The 24899-nt window shown below is 35.5% G+C and overlaps 1 protein-coding gene across 3 annotated transcripts in view; it reads right to left on the bottom strand.

The window, feature by feature from the left end:
- prickle1a (prickle homolog 1a) overlaps nt 1-24899 on the bottom strand; it is a 51404-nt gene that overhangs the window by 5246 nt on the left and 21259 nt on the right. The window contains exons 1-4 of one of the 3 annotated variants that reach the window (XM_039760897.1): nt 11003-11017; nt 5289-5454; nt 2400-2513; nt 455-592 (exon numbers count right to left, since the gene is read on the bottom strand). In XM_039760897.1, coding sequence (XP_039616831.1) covers nt 455-592; nt 2400-2513; nt 5289-5408 — 372 coding nt within the window. In that variant the 5' untranslated portion in view covers nt 5409-5454; nt 11003-11017. Of the gene's footprint in view, nt 1-454; nt 593-2399; nt 2514-5288; nt 5455-10227; nt 10243-11002; nt 11018-24899 lie in introns of those variants that run through there. The other 2 variants (XM_039760896.1, XM_039760895.1) reach the window with 2 other exon arrangements.

Below are 24899 nucleotides of genomic sequence, written 5' to 3'. Positions count from 1 at the left end.
TTGCTATTTACAGTTTGGATTAGTACTGGAACCAAAATGAGTCTTTATATTGCTTCATGCTTATTTTTCTATCATGTTAGAGAATTAAAGTAATCTTTCTAACCTAATAAAAGAAAAGATTTGATCATATAACTAACTCAGCATAAAATTCCTTGAGCCTAGTGAACTCATCAAAATGAACTTTGAAACAAAGTTTCATTACACATTAAGAATCTATTTAGAGTGAGATGGGCAGGACTATAGTGGAAAATGTATCTAAAATGAGCTGTAAAATTCAGTAAATAAACCAAACATAACAGATTCGGATTCACTTTGGCAGATTTCTGAATGTCCACTTCAGGTATGTTTTAGTCTAGGGTATCTGAAGGTTATATAAATGGTATAAATAAAGCCAAAGATTTTCAAAGACATTTTTGCAAGTAGCTTCTATAATTAGAAAAGCACTTGTACATACCTGGTTACAAACTGAATGCATTAGCGTCCGAGGCAGGAGTTTAATTGTGCCTCTTCCTAGCGCTTCTTTCTTGCGTTGTGTGCTGAACATCTGTAACTCCTTTTTCTCCTCTTCACTGAGGGCCTGGCAATATCTCACCTAGAGGGAAAATTCTAGGCTTTACTTTTGGCATTTGTAAAATATTAGGCAACAGTATGTGCTTGCAGTGTTTAGATTTTACAAAGAAACTTCTCAAAAGTGAAGCTTTTAAACTTTTTCAGTTTCACAGGTGCCAGCTGCCGCTGGCTTTTCAGGATTTGATTTTACAACAAGCTTTCCAAATATGTACAAGACCTGCTTGTTCATTTTAAAGTCACAAACCTAAATGGAGGCAGTGTTGAAGGACTGTGTGAATGAAAGCAGCAGAAAGGAAGGAAAAAACCGCTATGGTATTCACCTTTCTCCCCTCTTTCATATCCAAAGTCACTACTGACAAATGGCATTAGACCTCATCAGTTAAGCTGCCTCTAATGTGACTTACCAAGGTTAATGAAGAAATTACTGGCTCAAGAAAAAGCTGCTGTTTACTTCAATGCTACTAATAAAAGTGTCCCCAATGAAAAGACCCCAACAGATACACAAATCCAAGTTTAGGCAAGATTATTTTTGTGAGCTATGTCGCAGTGCCACACTCTGCTTTGTTAAATGTTCATTAAACTGGTATTTGTCACTGATCAGCAGAGTCATGATACCACTGTCTCCAGTTTATAATGTAGTGATAGATCACTACAGGCAGTGATGCCCCTTCTGGATCTCCACATCAAACTTGCATGTTTCCCAATTCCCAATGTTATTTGTAATACCGCAAGGTACAAACTGCTCACACTATAACTGCCCTTGGTAAAAACAAAAGAAAAAGGTACAAAATGCAAGGAGAGTTGAAGCAGGTTTACTAACACAAAAACTGTTCAGACAAAACCAGAACAAATGTCTTAAAGAAACATGTCTTGCATAGGAGTTCTTGTAAAAATATTATTTCCATTTAGTGTTTTTTTCAAGTAAGAAAACTTAGTTTAAGATATTAATTTAATATTATTTAATTATGCTGTGTTAAAGTTGAAACAATTGAATTCTATAAAATATGTCAACAGAACAATAAATGAAACAAGTGGTTGATCAGCCACCCTGTATCTTTCTGCAATGTTCTAATTTTGGTATCCAGACTTATTCTTAAATTCTTATTGTTATTGGTTTTAGCTTTTACTTATTTTAATTTTTACTGCAATGATGAGTTTGTCTATGTGGTGGTATATTTTTATTTGTCTCTCCTATATATCACCCAGTGGTGTTGCATCTTCCTAATGATACTAAATATAATAAAGATTGGTTAGTTATTGAAAAGATAAAGGGAAACTTCCAAGGCATTACCCATTCACCATAAAGTCCACAATAGATAATTTGAGAAACTAAAGCAGTCACTCATAATTTAGAGTTAACAATTAACCTAAACTGCACATCTCATCTAGAAAACTGGAAAATGTATGAAAACCCAAGTGGACTCCATGTAAATGCCACACAGTTTCTGGGCTGCTCCATCCTGTGTTTATGTTTATGTTACTCGCAAATAATTTAAAAGGAGCTGCAGAGTTTCATTTTCACATAAACACTGTATGTTGTTTGTGTTGATCAGAGACTAAATATCCTACTGAAATGCATAATATTTTCATAATGTAATACAGCAAAATGTGTCACAGTCCAAAGGGGTTATTATGGAGAATAAAAAACTCTATGGTAAATACAATGTATGTGAGTAGCTGGATTTCATGTTTTATGGCTATACCTAAAGGTGGCCTGCTATTATCTGCTCTCCAAGTTATTTTTTTAAGAATATAACTAATCGATAAATATATATATATAATATCCATACTAATTTGCTGACCTGCACTTAAACTTGTTTTATTCTTACCTCATTATCATGAGGAGGCAGTTGATATAACAGTTGCTTGATACGATATTTCTCTCCAGGGCTGTTAATGTAAGGAACCTTATCCTCAGGTAGACAGGAAAAGTAAAGCTGCACCTGTATTTAAATAAGCAAAGATCAACAGTGATTTTTTTTTCCTTTAAAAAGCAGTTTACAACCATTATTAGTAATTGTAAAATCATTTTATATATTTGAGCAAACTTGCAAATGAGCAAAAGTTTAATAATTTTGTCAAGACTAGCATCCCAATTAAAATATATTAACTGTAAGCAAAGAGTTAATTCAAACCACATGATACCACAATAAGCAGGGAGCACATGGTCAATATGTGTCATATTTAGTCTCCAAGGGATCAGAGGTCAGTATAATGCCTCCTAGTGTAACTAGCGCCCAGCTGTTAAGCACATCTTCTGGAATGCAATTAACACTCACAATTAGGGGTATCATAAATTATGCACATTTAATGCTGCCATCAACTACACCCACCTCTCAGGATGGTCAACAAGGCCGCCGAAATTCCACATTTTGAACTACAATTATCACACATTGTGTGTGAAGCAAGCCAGAATACAGCCCCTATAAACACATTAAATTTGCTCTGCGCATTTTACACATTGCAAAGACAAAAAGCCATGTGCAGAGTTTTAGTGATCTCCTGTGGATTTTGACCATCCCTCCCATCAACCTCTGCTGTCTCCATTTGCATTTCTAAGGAGGTGGGGCTTATTTACCCCCTTATAACAAATTTCTCTGGGAAACAGCCACAAGTGATCCCTTCATTGCAACAGACGCCACACCACCCAGACACAAGTTCATGCTTTTTTGCAAGCTCTAAATGAACAAATAATTTACTGCAGCACAAGCCTTTTGCCTGAGGCAAACCGCTTATCTATGAAAGGCAACGGCAAATAATTACTAATAATTATTTGCAGGCTGGAATAAGACTATAGAGGAAAAGTTCCTGTTGTTAAATATCGCGCGGCAAGAAAATTGGTGGAAAATAAGCTGGAGATTACAAAGGAGAGCACATTCTTGTTACAGAGTCAAATAATATATATAAAAAAAAAAAAAAGTTCTTTACAAAATCATTTTTAGCTATTTTCATGTTAGCACTGCTTGACAGCATCCATTTACTAATAAGTATGAACTATTTAAATTAAAAAGGAGGCCTTTTCTCCTATAAGAACAGTTTACTCACTCAACATGTTTGGTTTTTAAAATATATTTTGTCAAAGCTTTCTGCTAGCAACAATTTAGACTACTGCAAACATCTGATGATCATTTCTCAGGGGTCAATTTTTGTGAAAAATAAATTAACACTGCACCCAAAATAGTATCATGGACCTCCATTAATTAAGAACACAGTAGCACAAGACTTCTTAAGTAACTTAATTTCCAGTGCAATCTGCAAAAGGTATGAAATGCAGCATGAGGAAGAAAAGGAGCTGCATGGTGTTGTATGGTACACAGAATTATTACGAAACTAAATAAATACAGGTGTGCTACTTCTATTGGGAAAAGCTCAACACTGTCTTTACGCTTCCGACAAGCAGTGTATATAAAATAATGTAGCATAGTGCTGTGTTTGGAAAGGCTTTCTTTGTATATCAACACTTAATTTTCCCCTTTGAAGTGAAAAGCTGGTTTGTGAAATATTGTTACCGCAAATCATTAGGCTTTTGAAAACGGTGCTGTCTTTTACTAATTGAGTAGAAGCAGGATGTTAAAAATGCATGCTTTCAAACTCTGATGACAGATCTCGCACAGAGTAGCTACAGAGAAGTCAAGGTCTCATTAATTATGGTGTCCACCACCCAACACCTAATAAATACTAATTTTGGCAACAGCTGCGTCTACGTAACTAAACGCAGATGTTACCAGCCACAGAACTGGAAGGTTTTTCATTAACCCGACCCATTCTAAACATCAATTTCTCTTTTCTTATTAAGACAAAAGTGTGGAATTCCAGCTGCTTAACATTTGGGTTAACCACGCTGTTTCCGCACATCAATAGTAACAGTAGCAGTAAAACCAGCAAAGTACCTGGTGCTACAGAGGAAAGCTATATAAAAATAGACCCACCTGCTCAAAGAATGAAAGTTTACACGCTTGTCCAGAGATTTCATTACTGGCAGAAAAGTTACACAAATGTATGATTTGGGAATGATGCATCAACAAATCAGGAGTTCCATATGCAAACATGCAAAGATGCTGTGGCACCATCAATTTTGCAGATGCTGATAGTAGCCATTTGGGCTAAAGATGAGCACTTTGGTCCACAGCAGGGCCATAAATGCTTTGGCCAGGGTTTATTCCAAGGCTGAGGACGAGTCACAGCATGTGCCTGTGATGAACCAGGCTTACTTTCAGCTGATGAGTTTGGCAGTTCATTTCTTAAACACTTGATTTAGTAAAATAATGTTCAGTTAAATTTCAGAAAAATCTATCTGAATGCTGATTAGAAGACAAGTTATCACTTAACTCTGGAATTGATTTCTCTAACTGAACAGGATAAATGTGATTATAAAGTTAATAAAAGTTAGTAGGTTTTGGACAAATTTGTGAAAAAATATTTTTGGTTTCGTCACAAGCTTTCCTTCATTTAGCTTTCTTTGAACTCTTTATGAGAGTTATATTTATATTAATGAGCACCCAAATTCTGCAATTAATATTGGCCGAGTGTTCATAATTGAGAAATTTACTACTATTTTTGTACTGCAGCAAGTACTTCATCCCTACAGTTACTACAAGCATGTGACCGGTCAGGGAGATGGCATTACTGGCCAATTAATAAAACAATCAACTGTTATTATAATATGAAACTAAATTTCAAAACTGATGCCACAGATACTGTATGTTCTCCCTATTTACCTGTTCTGGTCGGAGCCCTGGGGGAACCCAAGCATATTCTTCCATGGCGCATCCAGAATCATCATCAGATGTTGAGCTACGCTGGAATCCAAGTGTGAGTTTGCTTACTTTCTGGTCCATTTTAGAAACCTCTTCTTTTTTCAGTTTCTTCAAATGTTAATCCTACCTAAGAAAGAAAAGGAATTGACATTTTACCTTTCGAGGCTGAAAAAAAGTTGGCAAAGAAATGCAGTTCCATACTCTCAAAATTCAATATCCTTTCTTTTCTGTGAACAAAATAGCCAAGTTGGACAGTTTTCATTTTATTTAGGACAACAACAGGTAACACAGTTGTATCACCTCTCTTATGGAAATCTTTATATACAGATATTTTGGTACTTATGGTAGACTGTGCTAAAGTTTTATTGCTTTTTTTTCTTTTTTAATATTGTATTTTTTCTGCTACACTGCACTTTTTTGAAACTTGTGGCTCCAGTTTCTTCCCACGAGAACTGTAAGAGGCAATATCAAGCATTCCAGTTACTTTTGTAACTCTCCAAACTAAAGCACTAATCACCACTCATGGTTTCAGTTAATTCTTGTGTTTGTTCAGATTAAATTTAATTAAATGTGCTAGCAAAAAGTAATTTGTTTAAACATCTACCCTCCACAACACTACCTATAGAGCCCATCAAAGAAATCCAAAAATAAGCACACTATATTGTAGGCTTGGGTAGGAATAATTATTTAAAGATCTGCCCTTAAACTTTAATTTAAAAAAAATGTTATTTTGAGTATACAAAAAGAACAGTTTGAAAAAACTTTTTTTTTTTTTTAAACAAAAACAACATACTTGCATTTAGCAGTTGATGAAAACTGAATTGCAAGTGGCGTTGTTTCCTCCAAAAGAGAAGGATGCCACAACAGTTCTTATGCCTGAAATATTCAGATTTGCAGGTTTGACTGAATCGTCAGAGGCACCAATAGTGAATCCCACTTTACACAAGATACACTGGAGACAGCTAACTTACTGACATCCAAATTTAGAGAAGCAGAGATACTTTTTCATGAAACTGCATCTCATCACATGTCCTGGGTGAAGTCCTTCCAGCCCTTTAAAATAAATTAAATAATTTCTCTTTTTCAGAGTACTAAAAATCCTCCTAATGTAGGCCATCCAAATACAGAACTATTTGAAATGCTCATCCTCTATTAAGTAGTGAGTAAAAACTCTTTTTATATATCACCCTTTACACAGAGCATCATTGTAAAAGTTTACAAACTTAAATGCTTCACAACAATAAAGATGACAGTATAGAGCCTTAAAGAAGCAATTGAAAACAATGTAATAGTTTAGCTCTGGCAAAAATGCATCTATTACTCATTAACACTTTTAATGGTATATGGCCTTGCCAAAGGCTTCTTCTGGTCTTCATAGCATTTTCAAAACACCAGTAGACAGGTTATTCATCTCTGTGCAGTATGGCATATTGTCAAGATGGCTAAATGACTTGTTAATGTGAAGTGTTCACAGGTCTTACACTAAATACATCATATCAAGAGAACTGCGTCTCCGTTAAGCCATGTCAGACCACTCCAAAGTGAAGTTCTGCTTGTAGGTCACACTGCAGAGATGAATAAACACGTTACTGATGCTCTGTAAGTGTTATGAATACCCCACAAAGTGAATGTTAAGGTCGGGTTACATAATGGCAAATGAGTAATGGAGGCATTTGTGCAGTACCTAAATGAAAGTGTTACAAAAAAAAAACAAATTTGCTACGAGTATATGAAGATGAGAATTAGGCCTTCGTTTGCTTTGATAAAGGTTAGGAATTTAACTTTACATCATTTGTGTGCTTTCAAAATTGATGTAGAATCAGCACTTGTAAGATCCCTTCTTCAGTTTCCAGCTTTGTTCTCATCTGCCAGCGCCAGAAGGACTTTCCAAATGAAATGATTAGAGGCCATCACCATCGTTGTAAAATACCATTATAAGAATAAAATAATTGGCAGTTTCGATGTTTGTTTGGTGATACGTTTTCTCCCATATCTTTGAAAAAACTGTTCGACTGAACAAAGTTCTATCACAGCCAACCAAACTTTAAGAGTAAAACTGGAAACACTGCATAGGAAATAAAATGTTTTCATTTACACCAGTTTTCAATGGACAGAGATGGCACGACTGTTATGAAGCTCTAGCAGAACCCAAAGCCTGCCTTAAGAACTAGCAGTTCAAATATTCAAAGAAAACTCTTTACGCTTACATTTTTTTTTTTTATCTGTGCTGTACTTTGTTATTCTGGTCAGTTTAACTTGCAGAAAAATTTTAAGCTCGTAAGTATCTATAAAATTTTGCAACAAACTGCATCTCAAACAGTTGACTATACTTTGGCACATGGCAGACCTTGAAAAGATGTATGCTTTTACAGTTGCACCCATTCCTCAAAAAGCCACAACAAGCATTCAGTAAGAGTCTTCACAAAAAGAAAAAGCTGTGTGTAGTGGTCAGCAAAGCACAGAAGGTAACCCCAACAGCTGAGAAAACTAATCAGATAAAGCCTCTCTGTTAACTTTGATGACAAAGCTTCTAAAATAAAATTCACCAGTCTTATTTTGCTGAGCTCACACTTGGTGGACTTTTGAAGTGCCTTCTGCATGTATTTGTATGATTGTGTAATGTATACAATGGCTTTTCTCTGACTCTTTAGTAATGCTTGAAGGGGCAAACTAGTAGTAACCATATCAAAAGTAGACATTATTGACAAAGCCACTGGTCTCTGCCCGTTGACCATTTTCATTTCATTTGCCTAACAAAAGAATAACCAAAAAGTGACATAACATCTTGCTCACAATATACACACAGGTAATATTGAGAATTTAACTTAACCACCGCTATAAAAAGCCTTACAAATCAAGATTCTGCTCATGATTCAAGTACTTAAAAAGGAAATTGCAAAGTAACAGGATTATTCATCCTTTCAATCCTGATAAACAGGAGTATATAATTACTGGCCTTTCCTGAACTAGACCCATTAGGTCTTTGAAAGATTAGATCAGGATTAGAGAGATATCCCTAAGAAACCTAAATATCCTCGAGTCACTACTCCATTTGTATTGATCTTAAAACTTGTAAAATGACCACACGTCCTTTTTTTTTTTTTGAGGTCATGGATTCTGCAACCAGCTACTCACGAGTGCCACACCTCTCTGATGACCCCCTGCTGCTCAGTGGTGTCTTATGGGGTAAACTGTTTAACAGCTTCTCTTTGTAACACCACTTGTTAACAGGACTTTAGGGAATACAAGATGCATATCACATAAAGCTCCACAACCCAAAGCAGCTTGATGTAGGAGCAGCTGACCAACAATTCAGTAGCATAAATGCTCCAAGGAGAGGACAATTCAAAAATAAGTTGCAAAGACCATAATTAGCCGGGGCAAGTATCTGGACTACAACTAATATAGGTTGATTACTTTATTATTTTTTTTTTTTTAGTATTACCCTCCTTATTTCAATGTACTAATTTTTGTCAGGATTTTGGGTTGGCAAGTGGACCTTCAATAACTGAAAAATGTAAAACTTTGTGCATATTGCAAACAGTTCTTTAATTAGGTTCTTAAAGTCATGTACACCAGCATAAAAATTGCTTATTTATTGTTCTTACTTCAGATACAGACAAACCAGAAGAACAGCTTTCATTTAAAGGGCCTTGTCCTTCATTTGCTGTAGAGTGCTATAGGATATGAAACAAAACCTCTTTAACATTGGATTACTTTACAACTTTTGTTCATTTGATTTAGTATAAAGTTGAAGTCATAGGTGTGAACCTCTTTTAAACCTCTGTTAAATTAAATGTCCGGCATGAGCAAGGTATTATTCAATTCAACAAGCAGCATGTCTATCAGTATAACAATTCAAGTTAATTAAAAAACAACCATGCAACAAATCCTGAACGATTTCCGCTATTAGGCCAAAACCTTTATATGCCCGCTGTGTATCTAACATTTACAACCTACACTAGCTCCTCCTCCCCCGGCTACTGTAATAAAACTTCTAACAGCAACTTGGTTTTATGGTGCACAGCAAGTGACATCAAATATACCTGGAACGAAACCCAGAGCTAATTAAAGCAGACAAAAGGGTCAGCTCGGGCCACCTCAGCGTGCTGTAGCTGTCTCACTCTTTTACCTCTAAAACATACCACAGAGAGAGACATAAAAGGGACTAATGAGCAAGGATCTGAAGTTTTTTATCATGCTATGTATATTTTTTAAAGACTTCGTTCATAGGGTCCCCTTGGAGAAGGCCTCATTTGACCATTCTCCACAATCTATTTACGCAGTTACAATTATTTATTTTGTTATATATTCTACACTTAAACACAGTAGCATAATTACACTCCAGTATATTCAGTGTCTCATTTCATCACTTTCTGGCACTGACAAAGAAATCCCACATCCAAGAAATTAATTTTCAAGGACACAGCCGACAGAGGAGGTTAACCCAGTCTGACCATTTACAATTACTGTATAAAAAATTTATTAGGAGCTATTTTAGTTAATGTAAAATGAACTTTTAATTTATCTTAAGCCAGAATGGATGCTCTTGCTACATACGGTAATGATATTTATATTCTAAATAAACATGTGAAAGTCTTCCAAAATTCTCGACTGACATCTATACCTGTGAGACTTAAAGTGCAATTCCCTCCTTGTGGACAGTGTGTGTTTCTTTTGGTGTGATTCAGAACAACTGAGAATTCAAGCTGTTGCTCATCTAGAGCAGTTTCGATTTAAGCGTTGTAAGGGATAAACAACTTTATATTCAGTATTATGGTATGAGACAGTCAGACTACCTAAAGCAAATTCAGAGACATTTCAATTAATTGTTATAGAGAAAACTGAAGAAAAGGTTAATCTGGTATAAAACTTAATTTAGCACACAATGAGCTCTTACCTTTATTACTATGTCTTTCTTCACCAAAGCTCTATCTCATGGGAGAAAGTGCATGATGTCTGAATTGTCGTCTCCAGTGTACAGGTTTCCCTGTTTTAACTCAACAAATGCACAAGACATGTCTATCCAGGCAGCAGCCTGTGTGTGCTTTATCCTTGCTTCAAGTTTAGTGCCATATTCAAGCTGTCAGAACACCCCCAGCACTTACAGGGCAGCCTGTACAAACACTCCACTGAGAAGAACGGCAAACCCAGATGGCTACCAGCACTGGCGACTTCCGTCACCTCTAGCCCATGCAGTGAACCCTGACCACTCCCTCTGTGCAGCAAAAGAGAAATGCCCTCCCCAGCCGCACTTCAATACACAACAGGAGTCCCGGAGACACACAAGGGTGCAATTCCAGGAAAGATTTTTTCCCCTCCCAAAAGCGCCTAAGTCAAAGCTTGCAGCTAATTCCATCACAAAAGATCCAAAGAATACGGCTGTCCTTTCCTCCCTTAATTCATTCAAACATACAAATGAAAAAAAAAAAATGTAAACAGCAAAGCTTTTAACTGTGCTGCTGCATTATGCCTACTCTGGAAGAATGACATGAGGCACAGCAAAACTGCATCAATTCTGAACAAAATAACTTTACATATGTAGCTATGCCTGCAGATGTCAATGTTCATCTGTCTCAAAGCAGATACACATTTTGACATACAGCATTATAAAATAAAAAAAGTAAACTTTTGCCACCTACAGATAAATAACATTGCAATGTATGTAGCATTACCTCATTTCTCTAGTTCTTCTGCTAATCAGCCACTGCTCCAAAGGCACATCCAGTGATAAACTCCTCCAGAGACTTTCATACACACTCTCTTCCTCCTTACAAATGCTTGAATGAATGCCTGAAGAGCTTGCTGCTAAAAATCATCTCCTACTTCCCCAGTTAACAATGATGTCAGCAAGTCTATACTATTGTCCCAGAATAGTTTAACAAGACTCCTGTGAATTTGAAGAGATCATTAACATATGAATCCCTAGAATTCATTCCAGCAGCCAGCCCAAAAAACCTTATACTTGCGGGATTGCTTGCTTCACTGTAACAGTACTAGGAGGGGCAGAAGCAAAGCAAAACAAAAACAAGCCCAAAAATAAAAAGCGGCCAAAAGACTTTTTTTCCTCTAATTATTCATTGTTTATAGTACAAAAGCCAGACAGATACAACGTATCATATTACAAATGTATCTGTATTATAGGACCCTTAACAAAGAGCCTACTTTCAAGCAGCTTAACCCTTTCTGAATAAAGCATGTTGTTTTTCCTAATTACCAGATTATCTGATAGAGAAACAAGAAATTGCAGATAAAAGGATTATCTTTCAAAATGGGAAAACCACCCACTTATCCCTGACAGCTGTTGAAAGACTAAAAAGTAACCCATTCCAGCTTTGGTCATTTGAAATTATTCCAGGACCACCACTTATTCATCTCAAAACCAAAACAACATTCTAACATGTACCATCAGCCGACCACTAAACCCACATGAGATCATTAACAAAGACTTAAACAATATTAAACGAAAACCACCTACTTGTAAATTCTGCAATAAAGTCAGGCTTTAACTCTGTATATTCCAGAATTGAATAGGATATCTATTTTAACAATACTAAGCTGCAAAAGCTTCATTTTTTTTTTTTTTAGTTCAATAGATTAGCACACTTGTGTCCAGTCTGCAGTTGGGTAGATTGCATGACAGCTGGGTTTGATCCCAGGTTTGGGACATACTGTAGCAGGTGCTAAGAGTGAGACCAGTCTTAGTTGCAATGCTCATGGAAGTGGCAGAAGCCAAGAATGGCACATTTAAACAAGGAAATGCATATTGAGCATTCTTAAAACAAGTCTATTCGCTAAATAAAATAACCACCTGGGCTACAAATATTCTTCTTCAGTTAGTTAGTTAGTTAGTTAGCACATGGGTCGACAGGGTAAGGAACTGGCCTTCAATACTAGGTGAAGGGATAAACCAAGGTAGGTGTGAAGGGAAAACCCAATCTCTATTTACAATGGTGTCAAAAGTGGCATGTACTTCATAATGGGTGGTAAACTCAGGAGGTGACCAGCTAATCAGTGCATCTATACAAGCGTGTTAAGGTGAAATCATAGCTCCAGTCCCAGAGGCCTTAGCAGTACAAGGGTATAGAAATTTGACTTTTAGTTCTTCTAATACGTCACTTATGTGTCTTGTCTGTAATGGCACTGAGCGGTTGTGGTACAATGCCAAAAGGGAACAAGTTGTGGCAAAACAAAAAGGAGGAATGCAATCGTGGGTACACTATTGTATTTATTTTGCACAGAAATATACAGATTTTGTTTTAAACAAAGACATCTGCATATTATACATTGAAACGTAGTTTATGTCCTTAATGCTTCTTGTCCACCACCAGGTCACACTTGTCTGACTTTACATACACAACATGCTATACATGATGCATACATGATTGTGTTTTAAGCTACATACAATCTGTCAATACATCATTCCTCACAGCTTGATTGCATTTTGTGATGAAACTGGGAAGCAGGCCAAATGTTTATGGTTACAGCTTCATGCCACCAGAATTTAAAAACTACATTAAAGAAACATTCTGCACAGAGAACAATGCTCGCATAGTTATACTGTGATACTTGGCCACAGAAAAAGTACTAAAACCGAGTCTGTGAATGACCATAAAAAACACTGGTGTGTTTTTAATTATTCTCTAAAGTCATTATAGATTATATTCATTAGTTTGTAGCCATTTTAAGTGAGCTACATGAAACCAAATTATGTAACTTTATATTTCTTCTAATTTGGCATTCTTCCTAACCTTCATCAGGATAAAACTCTATTCAGAAATCAGTACAAAGAAATTACCAGATATTCACATTTCTATAGCTACTGGCCAGTTACACTGACATGTGTTGCACAAATTCCACAAAATGGCAAGAATAGTTGACCCTGTAGACTGTTATTTCCTCTGGAATTTAAAAAGGTGTAACCTTTCCTGCAGTCTCAGAAAAGTCAGCTCTACCCACTGCTGTTTTTCTGGTGGGTGGTTTGAGGGCGGCAAGCAATTTCCTAGATGGAGATGCTTAACAGTGGATCCTGGGTTGCGCTTCCCTTTTCCGATTTGTATCTGATTTTAACTTCCTCTGGGTTGTCAGATTTAATTTATGGTTTACTACATTCGTGATTTACTCTGATGTTGTAGATGGTGGACATGGTGAACTTTTCCAATAGGCAGCTATTACATTATGGTATTTTTTTACTGCATGCAATATAATGATCTCAATCAAGAGCCCATGATGTCTTACTAGGCTTTGCTGATTTCAAAAGTATTTTGGGATACAAAATGAAACCAAAAGGTGCAGGAAGGAAAAAGTGGGAAATGTGTAATAGAAGCAAAACTTGTCTGGGCAAAACGTAACCAGTGTTTGACTGGAATTTCACTCAGAAGTGAGGATGTAGTTCACAGCCAGTTAACACTTCCTGGAGGACTGAATGCCAATGACTGAGACGACCAGCACTGAGCAATCGAAAAAACAGCCCTGTGCAAAAGACATTGCTGCATAGAAGGGCAGAAAGCAATTAAGAAGCAGCTTAGGTGTTAGCCTGGATTATGCTCTCTCCAAAGGTCTTTCTTTGTTTTCCTCAGGTGGGAAACGGCTAGTAGTTTGCACTCAAATCAGCCACTAAATGTCAGACAGGCTACTTCTCACATCCAGTATAAAGAAAGGGGCAATACACAGTTGACTTGTCGGCTGCTTCATTATAAAAGAAGAAACATATATAGAACATGCTGCCAAATAAATCCTATCACAGATAAAACACTTAACAGAATGTCCAAGGATCAGCGTCAGTAGAACATTAACGTCTTTAAAAAAACAATTAAATAACTGTGTAAAAAGAAATACTAGTCAAGAAAATGTTTAAATTGTTTAAGCAGAACCTACAACAATCAAAAAATTGAAAATTTGTGTAAAGTGAGGCTGCACAAAAGGTAAAATTTAATGAAGGTAATTATGCAAATAAATAATTCAGCCTAAAAGTGCAGTTACAAGATTAGTCTAATGACACTGTGGTCTAGTGGATAGGACAGATGACTATACACCACAAGGCTACAGATTCAATTCCTGCTTCCAACTTACAGTTTGATCTTGTGCAGTTAATTAATGTTGTAAACGTAAAATAGAAGAAGTAAACAACTAGGTTATTCACATATACAAGGAGAATGTCATTAGGGAAAAAGTAATGAATGCAAAATGCAGCTTTTAGTGAGTTTTATGGTATCTATATCAGCTGCAACAACCTTAAGCTACGGAACATGTGAAGTTGCTAATTATTCTCTACCATACTATCCCATGTTAGACTGCGGAAGAAAAAAGGCACACATTATGTTTAAACATTATATTCTACTTGTACATTCTCACCACTTCATTTAACACTTTGGAGTTAAAACAGGTACTGTATTTAATGTCAACTGATTGCCATTAACAGAATTTTAACCTATATCTTAAAAAAAAAAAAATTAGGTTTTTGTTATTAAAGTTACTTGAACTATACATCTGTGAAAAAGACTTTCTATAGCCAAGATGTCTGTGTTGTGTCACTGCACAAATTACCTCACAACTTAATGGGGGAAAAAAAAAACCGAAAGTGATGCAGACATTAATAAAGTTGTCAGAAAGCATTATTCTTGTCTACAGAGACAGGCAAGATACTCCAAACTATTCTTCTCTCAGAACTGAATAGAGGAGGCAAAATGCCAATAGATTTATTAGCTGTCAACACTCACTGCTATAACTGTTTACCAGAACGCATCACAAAACTGCTGCTTTAGTCCTTTGCATTTAACAAGATCAATTGCTTGGCGTCTATTATTCTCCCATATATTACAGTCACACAAGTTTGTGAAGACAGTCTACTTCCTGTTGAATAATAAGACATCCAGCTCAAAGCTGAGCCTCATTACCACCTCAATAGACATAGACTAGGTACACTTTCACTTTGCACTTTAAAAAAAAGTTTTTTTCCACGCAATACATGTAAATACTGGAGATAAATCCTGTGCAAGTCATCATACTAGCAGTATGCTAGTCAGGATGCAAAAAGATTTGATTCTTCTATTTCTTCCACAAATTCCTTGCTCGTTTTTAAGAATAAATACATAAAATAGATAGATACTATCTATCTATTTTATGTATTTATTAGTTACACTGTATCTATTCTTAAAAAAGAGCAAGGAATTTGTGGAATAATCACATTCATTTGTTAAAGTCAGGCAGGAAACTTAAAAAAGCAAGTTGCAGCATACAAACCTTATCACATGTCAGATTTAAGGGATAAATAAAGACAGGTGCTTATCCTTGCTTATGTTTGTAAGCAGAAAGGAGGCAATAGTGTCCCTTTTCCTATCTCAAGGAAACACTTTATTATCTATGCGATCTTTTCAAACACAAATACCCCATAAATCCATTGTTTGCAACAAATTCTGCTGTCGCAGGCTGATTCAGTTCAGCAGTGCTTCACACCTGGTGTTAACCTCTCCCATCTTGTAAAATCTCGGATGCTTAGCCTTCCCACCTGAACCCAACAAGTCCTGACAGCCTAGGAAACGACACCCCATCATAAAACTAAATTCTTTAACGCATATAATTGAACCTTGCAGGACACATACTTCTGTCCATAGCGTAATTCCCTGGAATTTAAAAATGTAAGGACCATTAAAAAGACTTCACTTTTCACTGCAAGAATTGAAAACTAAAAACTTTTGAGTCTTGCCACTGCCATATGCCAGTCTAAGTTTTGTGAGTCAAAAAAAAATCTATAAAAATTGATTCATTATTAAAAATAAACTATTAAAATAAAAACATGTAGACTCATTTTAAAGTATAGGAATTTAAGTCAGTCTGTCTTGAATTGAGTGTCAAAGCCACTTTATAATACTATTACAAACCTGTCTCTTACTCTCTTCTTAAACTTAAAGAAAATGAAACAACGATAAACTAGTCATCAGTTAAATTACACAATACACAGTTAAATAAACTAAACGGTTCCTAGTTTAAGATAAAAACCTATCTGTATTAAGTTTGAACTGCTTTCTTGTGTTCAAATGATATTTGCACATTGTTTTCTTTCCAAATCTCAAAGGTTAAACTGAATGGCAACACTGTACTTGCCTTGTAGGAGTCTTTTAAGAGACAGGCACTGCATCTGATGCTATTGACAAAACTCACAGCTCCACAGGAGCCTAGATTTGAATAAGCAGTTTCAGAAAACAAATGGATGGATGAAATATGCACTGTGTTGGTACAAAGCATGTATTATAAAAAAAATAAAATTGAGCATTATCGAAATGGGATGGTTTACATTTAGTAAGGAGCACAATGCAAAGCCACCATATTGATATTCAATCAGACAAGAATACTCAAGACTACATCCTTTGGAGAAAGTTTGCATAGATTTCTATCATAAAGTTGTGACCACTATTCAAAGATGGATCTGTTTTGAATAATACGAGTTAAATGTCATAACAAGAATGATCAGTGTTCATATCTTCAGCAGTACCGATTTACTTTGCTCACCAGACTTGCATGTAAAAAATGGTAATAGTACTTTAATGTGTATAAATATGACAACCATCCCATCTCAGGTTTTAGGTACTTATTTAACCTCCCTTTTGCTCTGATCTTTTAGCCCAGTTGAGAACCTCTATTATGATCAATTTCCTTTTGTTCAAGAAGTTTAAATAAAGTACACCTAAACATTTTAAACTGCATATTACACACTTTGAGCTGCACTGGAATTTACAATTATAACAAATCTTACTCCAAATGGATTAAAATATATGAATCATTCATTCATTCAAATATCAATTGTTCATAAATGCTTCTTCCCAAAAATGATGATACCAATCCTAAATACAGCTCTAACCCATTAAAGGCTACCCTGTAGAATTTCCAATTAATTTAAAGTACTCATGGATATACTGGATACTAATCAAAAATGTCTTCATTAGTCGCAGGGTGCCAGCTCACCCCCAGCAATACTGGTCACAAAGTATGAATCAATGGGAGAGAAGACAGCTCACTGTAGAACACATGCTTACAGGGGGTGAGTTTAAACTTGGCATTGAACCTACTGTAAATGCCTTGGTGATGTGGGAATAAACATGGAAAAACGTAATTGTGACTGTGCAAACTGCACACAGTTACAGTGTTTGTAAAAGAACCGAGGTTCCTGAAACTAAAAGACAGCAAGGGAAACTAGATCTGTATAACAGAGTTGTGCTTTGCTTTCTCAGTATTCAATACTGAGCTATTTTTCATATTCCACATATTATGCAATAGATGAACATCACATATATTGTTTTATGTGTTCAGACATTTGACTTGGGATATGTAACTTGGTACATATAGTTTCACATTTCCAGTTCTGTTTGACACAGGATTCAATAAATGAGAAAGTTTTAGTTTCCCCAGTATCTTGTCGAAAAACTCTGTGCCCCCACAAAAGTAGGTACATTTTTCAAGCAAATGAAGGACTGACAAATTACATTGGCTAGGATGGGGAAAAAAGATTTAAGTTTACCATAATTTTTAAAATATTAGTGGCAGGATTGCCATATATATACAATCTCTAGTTGATAGGATATACAGTGTTGAGCTAATGTTTTTAAGTTGGAATTTTTTTAAAACTCTCAAATTCATAACACAATAAAATTATAAAATCTTTAAATCTGTGTTGTTGGGCAAGACTGTTTGGACTTCCATTATTTAACATAAAGAGAAACTTTTTAACTTTAAATTCCCTTTTCATTAGAAAATGTTCCATTAGTCTAGAACTGAGGACAAGCAAGTATCACAACAGGGAAAATAAATACACATTAGAGACCACAGGGTCAAGCGGAACTAAGTGTGGAAATTTCATGTCCATCTATTAAACTGACACCTATAGTTGCTTATACTCTATTCGTCTGAAAAATAGAGAACTGAAATCATTTGGTGAAAACAATTTGTATGACCTTCCCATGACATTTCCATTTAGTGATGCTGCCCATATTTAAAGAAGGCATTGCCTAAGTTACGAATTGCTAAGACTCCAATTTATGTTTAAAGAAAAAGACAGCATTACAAAATTAAAATAAACAGAACATTTCTCAAACTCTTATATTTTTATTTAACCTGAAACTGCAAAATACATTAAAAGTGTAGCCTGAAAAATAAATAAGTCATCATATACAGAAGTAAAATCAAAAACTGCTATATATTTAGATAAAGATGAAATTTTTGAATTTTTCCATTGTTCAGTTAAATATGTGGTCTGAATTGCAGATTAAACAATTAACAGGCATTATAAACTATAAATTAGATTTAAGATTAACATTAAACTACTAAAATTGTACTGTGTTTATGATAAAACCCTCATTACCAACACCGCAAAGCCATTAGTTCATCTAATTAACTCTTTCTGTGGTCATAGGAAAGTCACATGCTAGCAATTCCACGCTTCATAATTAAACACAACTGTTCAGCAAATCAAGGACGGCCATTTCTCAAAGTCCACATTACTTTCAAGTGCAATGCTCTTTTTTTATTTTTTATTTTTAAATGACGTGAGGAAATTGACTTTCCAAAGCTTTCCACAAATACAAGTGGCAGACACTATTTTCACCATAAAATGTGACCACGTGTGGCTGATAGTTGTGAAAAAAATAGACAAAAAACACTCCCGCAACGCTTGAGCAACACTAAAAACAGCACATCTTAGAATATACAGGTAACAACACTTCCTGTGCAACCTAACCCACATATACGGCTTAAAAATACTTTAATAAAGGTTATATACTTAATATTTTGGTAATTATATAATTATAAGGCCAGTAAAACTGTTGCCATGCACCACTCTACTGACTTCATAGTACAGTATATATCTTGCCAACTCTGTAAGTTGACCTTTGTATCAAACAAACCAGACCTCACCCAAAAAGGTTTGCCATGATTTACCATTTTTGAAATCTCATCTGCAACTCTGCATTAGTGTGAATGTACTACTTAGTTTGTGAGAGGAGCTGTAATGACCTTTTCTGTCCCAGGAGTTCTCCAGCTGTGAGCATCACTGGGCAAGTATAAAGGGTCTGGTTTTATTACAGCTGCAGTTATAGTGCTTTAACCTCTCCCTTTAATTTGATATTGTAACCGATACATTCCACTTTAATGGAACACAGAGGTCATCTTTTCAAAGCCCTTGTAAAAAGGTGAACTTTTAGAGCATAAAATCAGCTCTTTTTTTTTTTTTTTTTATAAGGGGCATAACATGCTCTTACTATTTCACCGCAAACCTCTGAAAACAAGAAAGAAAAATAATAATAATAACCTGAACGTTCAATCTGTCATGTTACATTATGTTCAGTGTTCAAACTGCACCTCCTCCTTCCACCCTAAAACAACAATGCAATATATATATTTTTGGTCACAGAAGTAGCCATGTCTAATGAAGTCCAAAGCCTACTGAGATGAAGAGGACTGTTTTCAATTGAATCTCTGCACCAATATTGGTGAAAGAAAAACTGATTTCTCTAATGTGTTGTGGCTGCCTCATCTGATTTTCCTGAAACACTCAAGTCTAGACATTACATTGGCTTTAATCAGGTACATGACTACAAAGTACAACGTTAAAAAGATGCAGTTATTCGCTAAAATTTTGTTTTTTAGTAGTGACTGAAACACAATATATGGTTACATAAACAACAGCAAGCCAATTTTAACAAATTAATTTCCTATTTATAACTTTATACTGTATTTAAAAGATTTGTACTCTGTAATCTGAAAGAATTTGGTCTACAGGTGTCTTCTTACACAAGGTATGTATTACTTTTCTCAATGGAAAAAGTTAATCTCAACAAAAGTATCTTTTTGAAAGAACTGTGAGTCACTATTACTGTATATATTAGAGCTCAAATAATGAAGCTTGTGGGTAAGGTTGCATAATCTTCTTCACACCGCACAGCTGATTTGTAAGTAATTTCTGGCAGTGGAGAGCAACACATACAGTACAATGAAAAGTTCTCAAGGTGTGCACTGCTGCCCCCTGCAGCTACTATATACAATGGAAGGTTTATTCTTATCACCTCTACTGGTCTTAATAATTTGGCAAAAAGCAGCAGGACAAAGATTTTACATGGAGGCTTGAAAAGATTAAAAGAAATTGAAGCACAATACTGACTTACAATGTTGGTTTAAAAAGTTATTTTACAGATGTAGAACTATTTAAGGCCAGTTTTAGCAAAGACGAATCTTAAAGGATCTCATGTCATTTTCTGCACCATTTTCCTAGTTTGGGTTACAAGCAGGGGTAGCAGGGCAGGACAAGCAGGGTAGATTTAACTTCAGTTTCAAGGCTCTGCAATCCCCAGTTATGGAAATACCCAGGTGCCTTAAGGACAGCTGAAAGATATAATCATCCCACCTTATTCAAGATGCATCATCTGGTCTTTTCCCAGTAATCTATGCTCAATATATCTAACATGGTAGTGACCTAGAGGATATTCCTTAAACACCTGTATTGGTTTTTTTTTCATCTAGGGTAACAACATGCTACTTCTCTGCAGTCCTCCTAGTCTGTGTTTTCCCAAGAAAACAGAATCAATTTCAAAAGATGGTTGTCAAGTACAATGTACAGCGCACTCCACAATTACTGACACCCCTGTTTAAGATGTGTTCTTAGGCTTGTAATAAATTCTTTTTTTTTTTCCCCAAAAAAATATAGGCGAGAAAAGAGAAAAGAGAGAAAGAGAAAAATCCAATATTTAATTGAAGTACATTTATTCATTAGAGGAAAAAAATCCCACATTAAGAAATATGTTTTACATGAAATCATGTGTGCCACAATTATTGGCACCCCTAACAATTCCTATAAAATAAATGCAATTGAAGCATTTTTGTAATTTCTAGTTTAGTTTTTAAAGTTGATCAGAGTAAATTGGACCTTTTAATTAGTAACTAATGACTTCCTGTGTTCCTGGGGTATAAATATGACGTGACACAGAGCCCTATTGCTCTTAGCCACTCTTCAACATGGGAAAGACAAAAGAACATGCCATTCAAGTAAGGCAGATGTGTGTCACCCTTCATAAGTCAGGTAATGGCTACAAGAAAATACTCACCTAAAGCTGCCTGTATCTACAGTCAGAGGAATAATAAAGTAGTGTAAAACAATGGTAACAGTGACAAACAAGGCTGGACGCGGACCCAAGTTTATCTTGCCACCACGCACAATGAGGAGGATGGTAACAGAAGTAAAAAATCCCCCAAAGCTCACCCTTAGAGAACTGCATCAATGAGTGGTATCTTTTGGTCACAAAGTCTCCATGGCAACCATAAGACGCTATCTCCATGCCAACAAGCTGTTTGGGAGACATGCAAGGAAAACTCCTTTTCTCACCTACAATCACAAACATAAATGTCTGGAGTTTGCTAGCGGTACTGGGGCTTCAACTGGGACCATGTGCTTTGGTCAGATGAAACTAAAATTGAGCTTTTTGGCAACAAGCATTTTAAGTGGGTCTGGCGTGAATCCAAGAATGAGTATGCAGAAAAGTACCTCATGCCCGCTGTAAAGTATGGTGGAGGATATGTGATGCTGTGGGGCTGTTTCTGTTCCAAATGCCTTGGGAACCTTGTTAGGGTACATGGCATCACAAACTCCTTGAAATACCAGGACATTTTAAATCAAAATCCGGTGGCCTCTGCTAGAAAGCTGAAGATGGGTCATCATTGGGTCTTCCAGCAAGATAATGAACCTAAACATATGGCAAAATCTACACAAAAATGGCTCAGCAGACATAAAATCAAGCTCCTTCCAGGCCATCTCAGTCCCCAGACCTCAACCCCTTTGAAAACCTGTGGGGTGAGCTGAATAGGAGAGGACCCAGGACTCTGGACGATCTAGAAAGATTGTGCAAAGAGGAATGGTCAAAAATCCCTGTCTCTGTATTCTCCAACCTTCTGAAATGTTATACGAGAAGATTAAGTTCTATCTTCTTGGCAAAAGGGGGTTGTACAAAATATTAACAGCAGGGGTGCCAATAATTGTGGCACACATGATTTCATTTTAAAAAATGTATTTCTTAAAGTAGGATTTTTTTCCCAATGAATAAATGTACTTCAATTACAGGTTAGATTTTTCTCTTTTTTGTGTTGTGAGCCTATATTTTTTGGGAAAAAAAGGAATTCATTAGAAGCCTAAGAACATATCTTAACCAGGGGTGCCAATAATTGTGGAGGTCATTAAGAAGATGTAATACATTGTTTTTTTCTCCTCTTCATAATGCTAAAAAGCATATACAAAAAGGATGTCGCTGCCCTTTTAACATATATCACAAAATTAGAACTTCTATAAGTAAAGAATGTATTTCAGTATGGTGAGAGAGTGAAAAATAAAAAACATAAAATGCATTAATCTAACCAGAGCCAAAGAAATGTTAGTGGTTTTCATAAGAAATTTAAAAAAACACAAAAAAAAACCAAGCAAATCCAAAGGTTTCCACCCTATAAAACATCAGTGTCTGTGCAAGCTTTACTGATTACAGGGGCATAGGTACTCTCAGGGCTTATCCCAGCAGCATTAAGCACAAGATAGTAACCTAGCCTGGATGGATTGTTGGGCAAACTCATATATACACTCACTAAACCATATTTTGACCAAATTATATTTATCAATTAATCTAACAAGCACATCTTCAGAATGTTTGTGTATAATGAACTATATGCAGAAATTACAGAAATTTCACAAAGGTCATAACATGAACCCAGATCAAAAGATCTGTGATGTAGGCATAAACCTACTGTGCAAATGTGATCAATGTTATAATAACCTCACTACAAATAAATTCAGCTCATTTGGTCAATTAATAAAGGAAAAAATAAACACAATGGAAATGAATTTTTCTCAACCAATCCCTGTAACATAATGAATTTGGTACTCCTTGATAAATACAAATGTAAAAATATTAGGCACAGTATCCCAATTTCCTAATATGGGCTCAACCTGTTTGGAGTACTAAAATGACTCTCAAGAAGTATACAAATCTAAGCATAATTCAGAAAAAGATTCCATTTTGATACCTCTTTCATAAATTATCATTTTCATAAATATACTGTAAACATTTATCATTAATTTGAAGAACTATTTAACTATAGTCTAAAATAGTTATCAACTATGTAAACCAGTAAGCTGTAAAATGATGATGAACAGCTCGACCCATGACTGATAATACTGAAGAACCAATTTATTTATTTATTTGTCTCTACCCTGATGAGGAGTGTTTCACTACACAGAGAGGAAGAGTTAGGCATTACAAAAATGAACTGTGACATAATACAGAATGGTTCACATTGACTTTCATTTTAAAAATGGCCTTTGCATACCAGCCTACAATATGGGAATTATTAGTGGTACAATCTCAGTAATAAGTATTTTAGAAATCAATAATTAAACCTATGGTTTGTAAACTGGGGCAAAAGGCACATCTCAGAAACATCAATTAAAATAAATAACTCTGACTGACCAAACAAATTATTACACTGTTTCACCCAATCAATTTCCTCAAAGGTGTCACCAAACATGGAGCCATAAAAGTGAATGCACAAAATCATTTTTTTGACTAGCATTGCCCTTCATTCAAAACATATGCAGTAGTTCACAATAATGTTTACTTAAGGACATGTCACAAAGTGTCAACTATGTAATTCCCAACTTCATTTGGGGTAGTTCATAGTAGGTCTTTTAAAGTGGATAGCAAAGATTATTTTATATTCATAGCCCAAGCATGATTGCAATTTAAGACAAACCACCCAATTTTCCATAAGTGTACTATATCAACATCCATTTTATAAGCTGTACAAAACATTTCATCCCAAATATACACACACATACATTTTAAATGACTGTATTTGTGTGTAAGATAGCATTTATTTTTAAACAAAATGATGATCACCCTATATCTATTTAATCTTTTGCATAATTTACTGAAGTACTTTTTGGATGGAATTATCCCAAGCTTAACGGCTGCTTTGTTTAGACTGCAGCATCAATTAGGTCAACTAAGACTCCATATTAAATTTTAGGAAGAAACCTCTGTTAATAAAACAGAATGTGCATATTTACATATTTGGGCTTGTATGTGTGTGTGTGTGTTTGTGTGTGAGAGAGAAAGGGGGGTTAGGGAGGGAGAAAGAGTGTAGGTACATATTCATGCTTTGAAGTAGAGTATGCAAAAATGATAAAGAAATAAACATTTGTGTCAAATGTGAAAGGGTTCCCTCCTTTGAAAAAATAGTGTTGTAAAATGTTGGTTTTCATCAAGAATATCTGGAGATGGGCTAAATAAATATCAGGACCTAAATATTGCTCAACAAACACAGCGCTGGACAAATCTGAAATTACTACTACTTACAGAATTAAAAGACTAGGACTGTCTAATTGCCTGTCTTTGCCATGGTTTTTCTTAGTATCCTAATTAACAAGTAAAGTTCTAGATCATCAATATATGATGGATCAAAATTGCCTTAAATCAGCATTTTTTGATAAAGAGCTTTTTACTGAAGTTATGGTGATTATACAAATAACTGCATGAAAACATGAAAATG

The sequence above is a fragment of the Polypterus senegalus genome, chromosome 8, assembly GCF_016835505.1.
Source record: "Polypterus senegalus isolate Bchr_013 chromosome 8, ASM1683550v1, whole genome shotgun sequence".
Lineage (NCBI taxonomy): Eukaryota > Metazoa > Chordata > Cladistia > Polypteriformes > Polypteridae > Polypterus > Polypterus senegalus.
The sequence above is the reverse complement of the archived record's forward strand: the minus strand, read 5'-3'. Positions and strand labels throughout refer to the sequence as shown.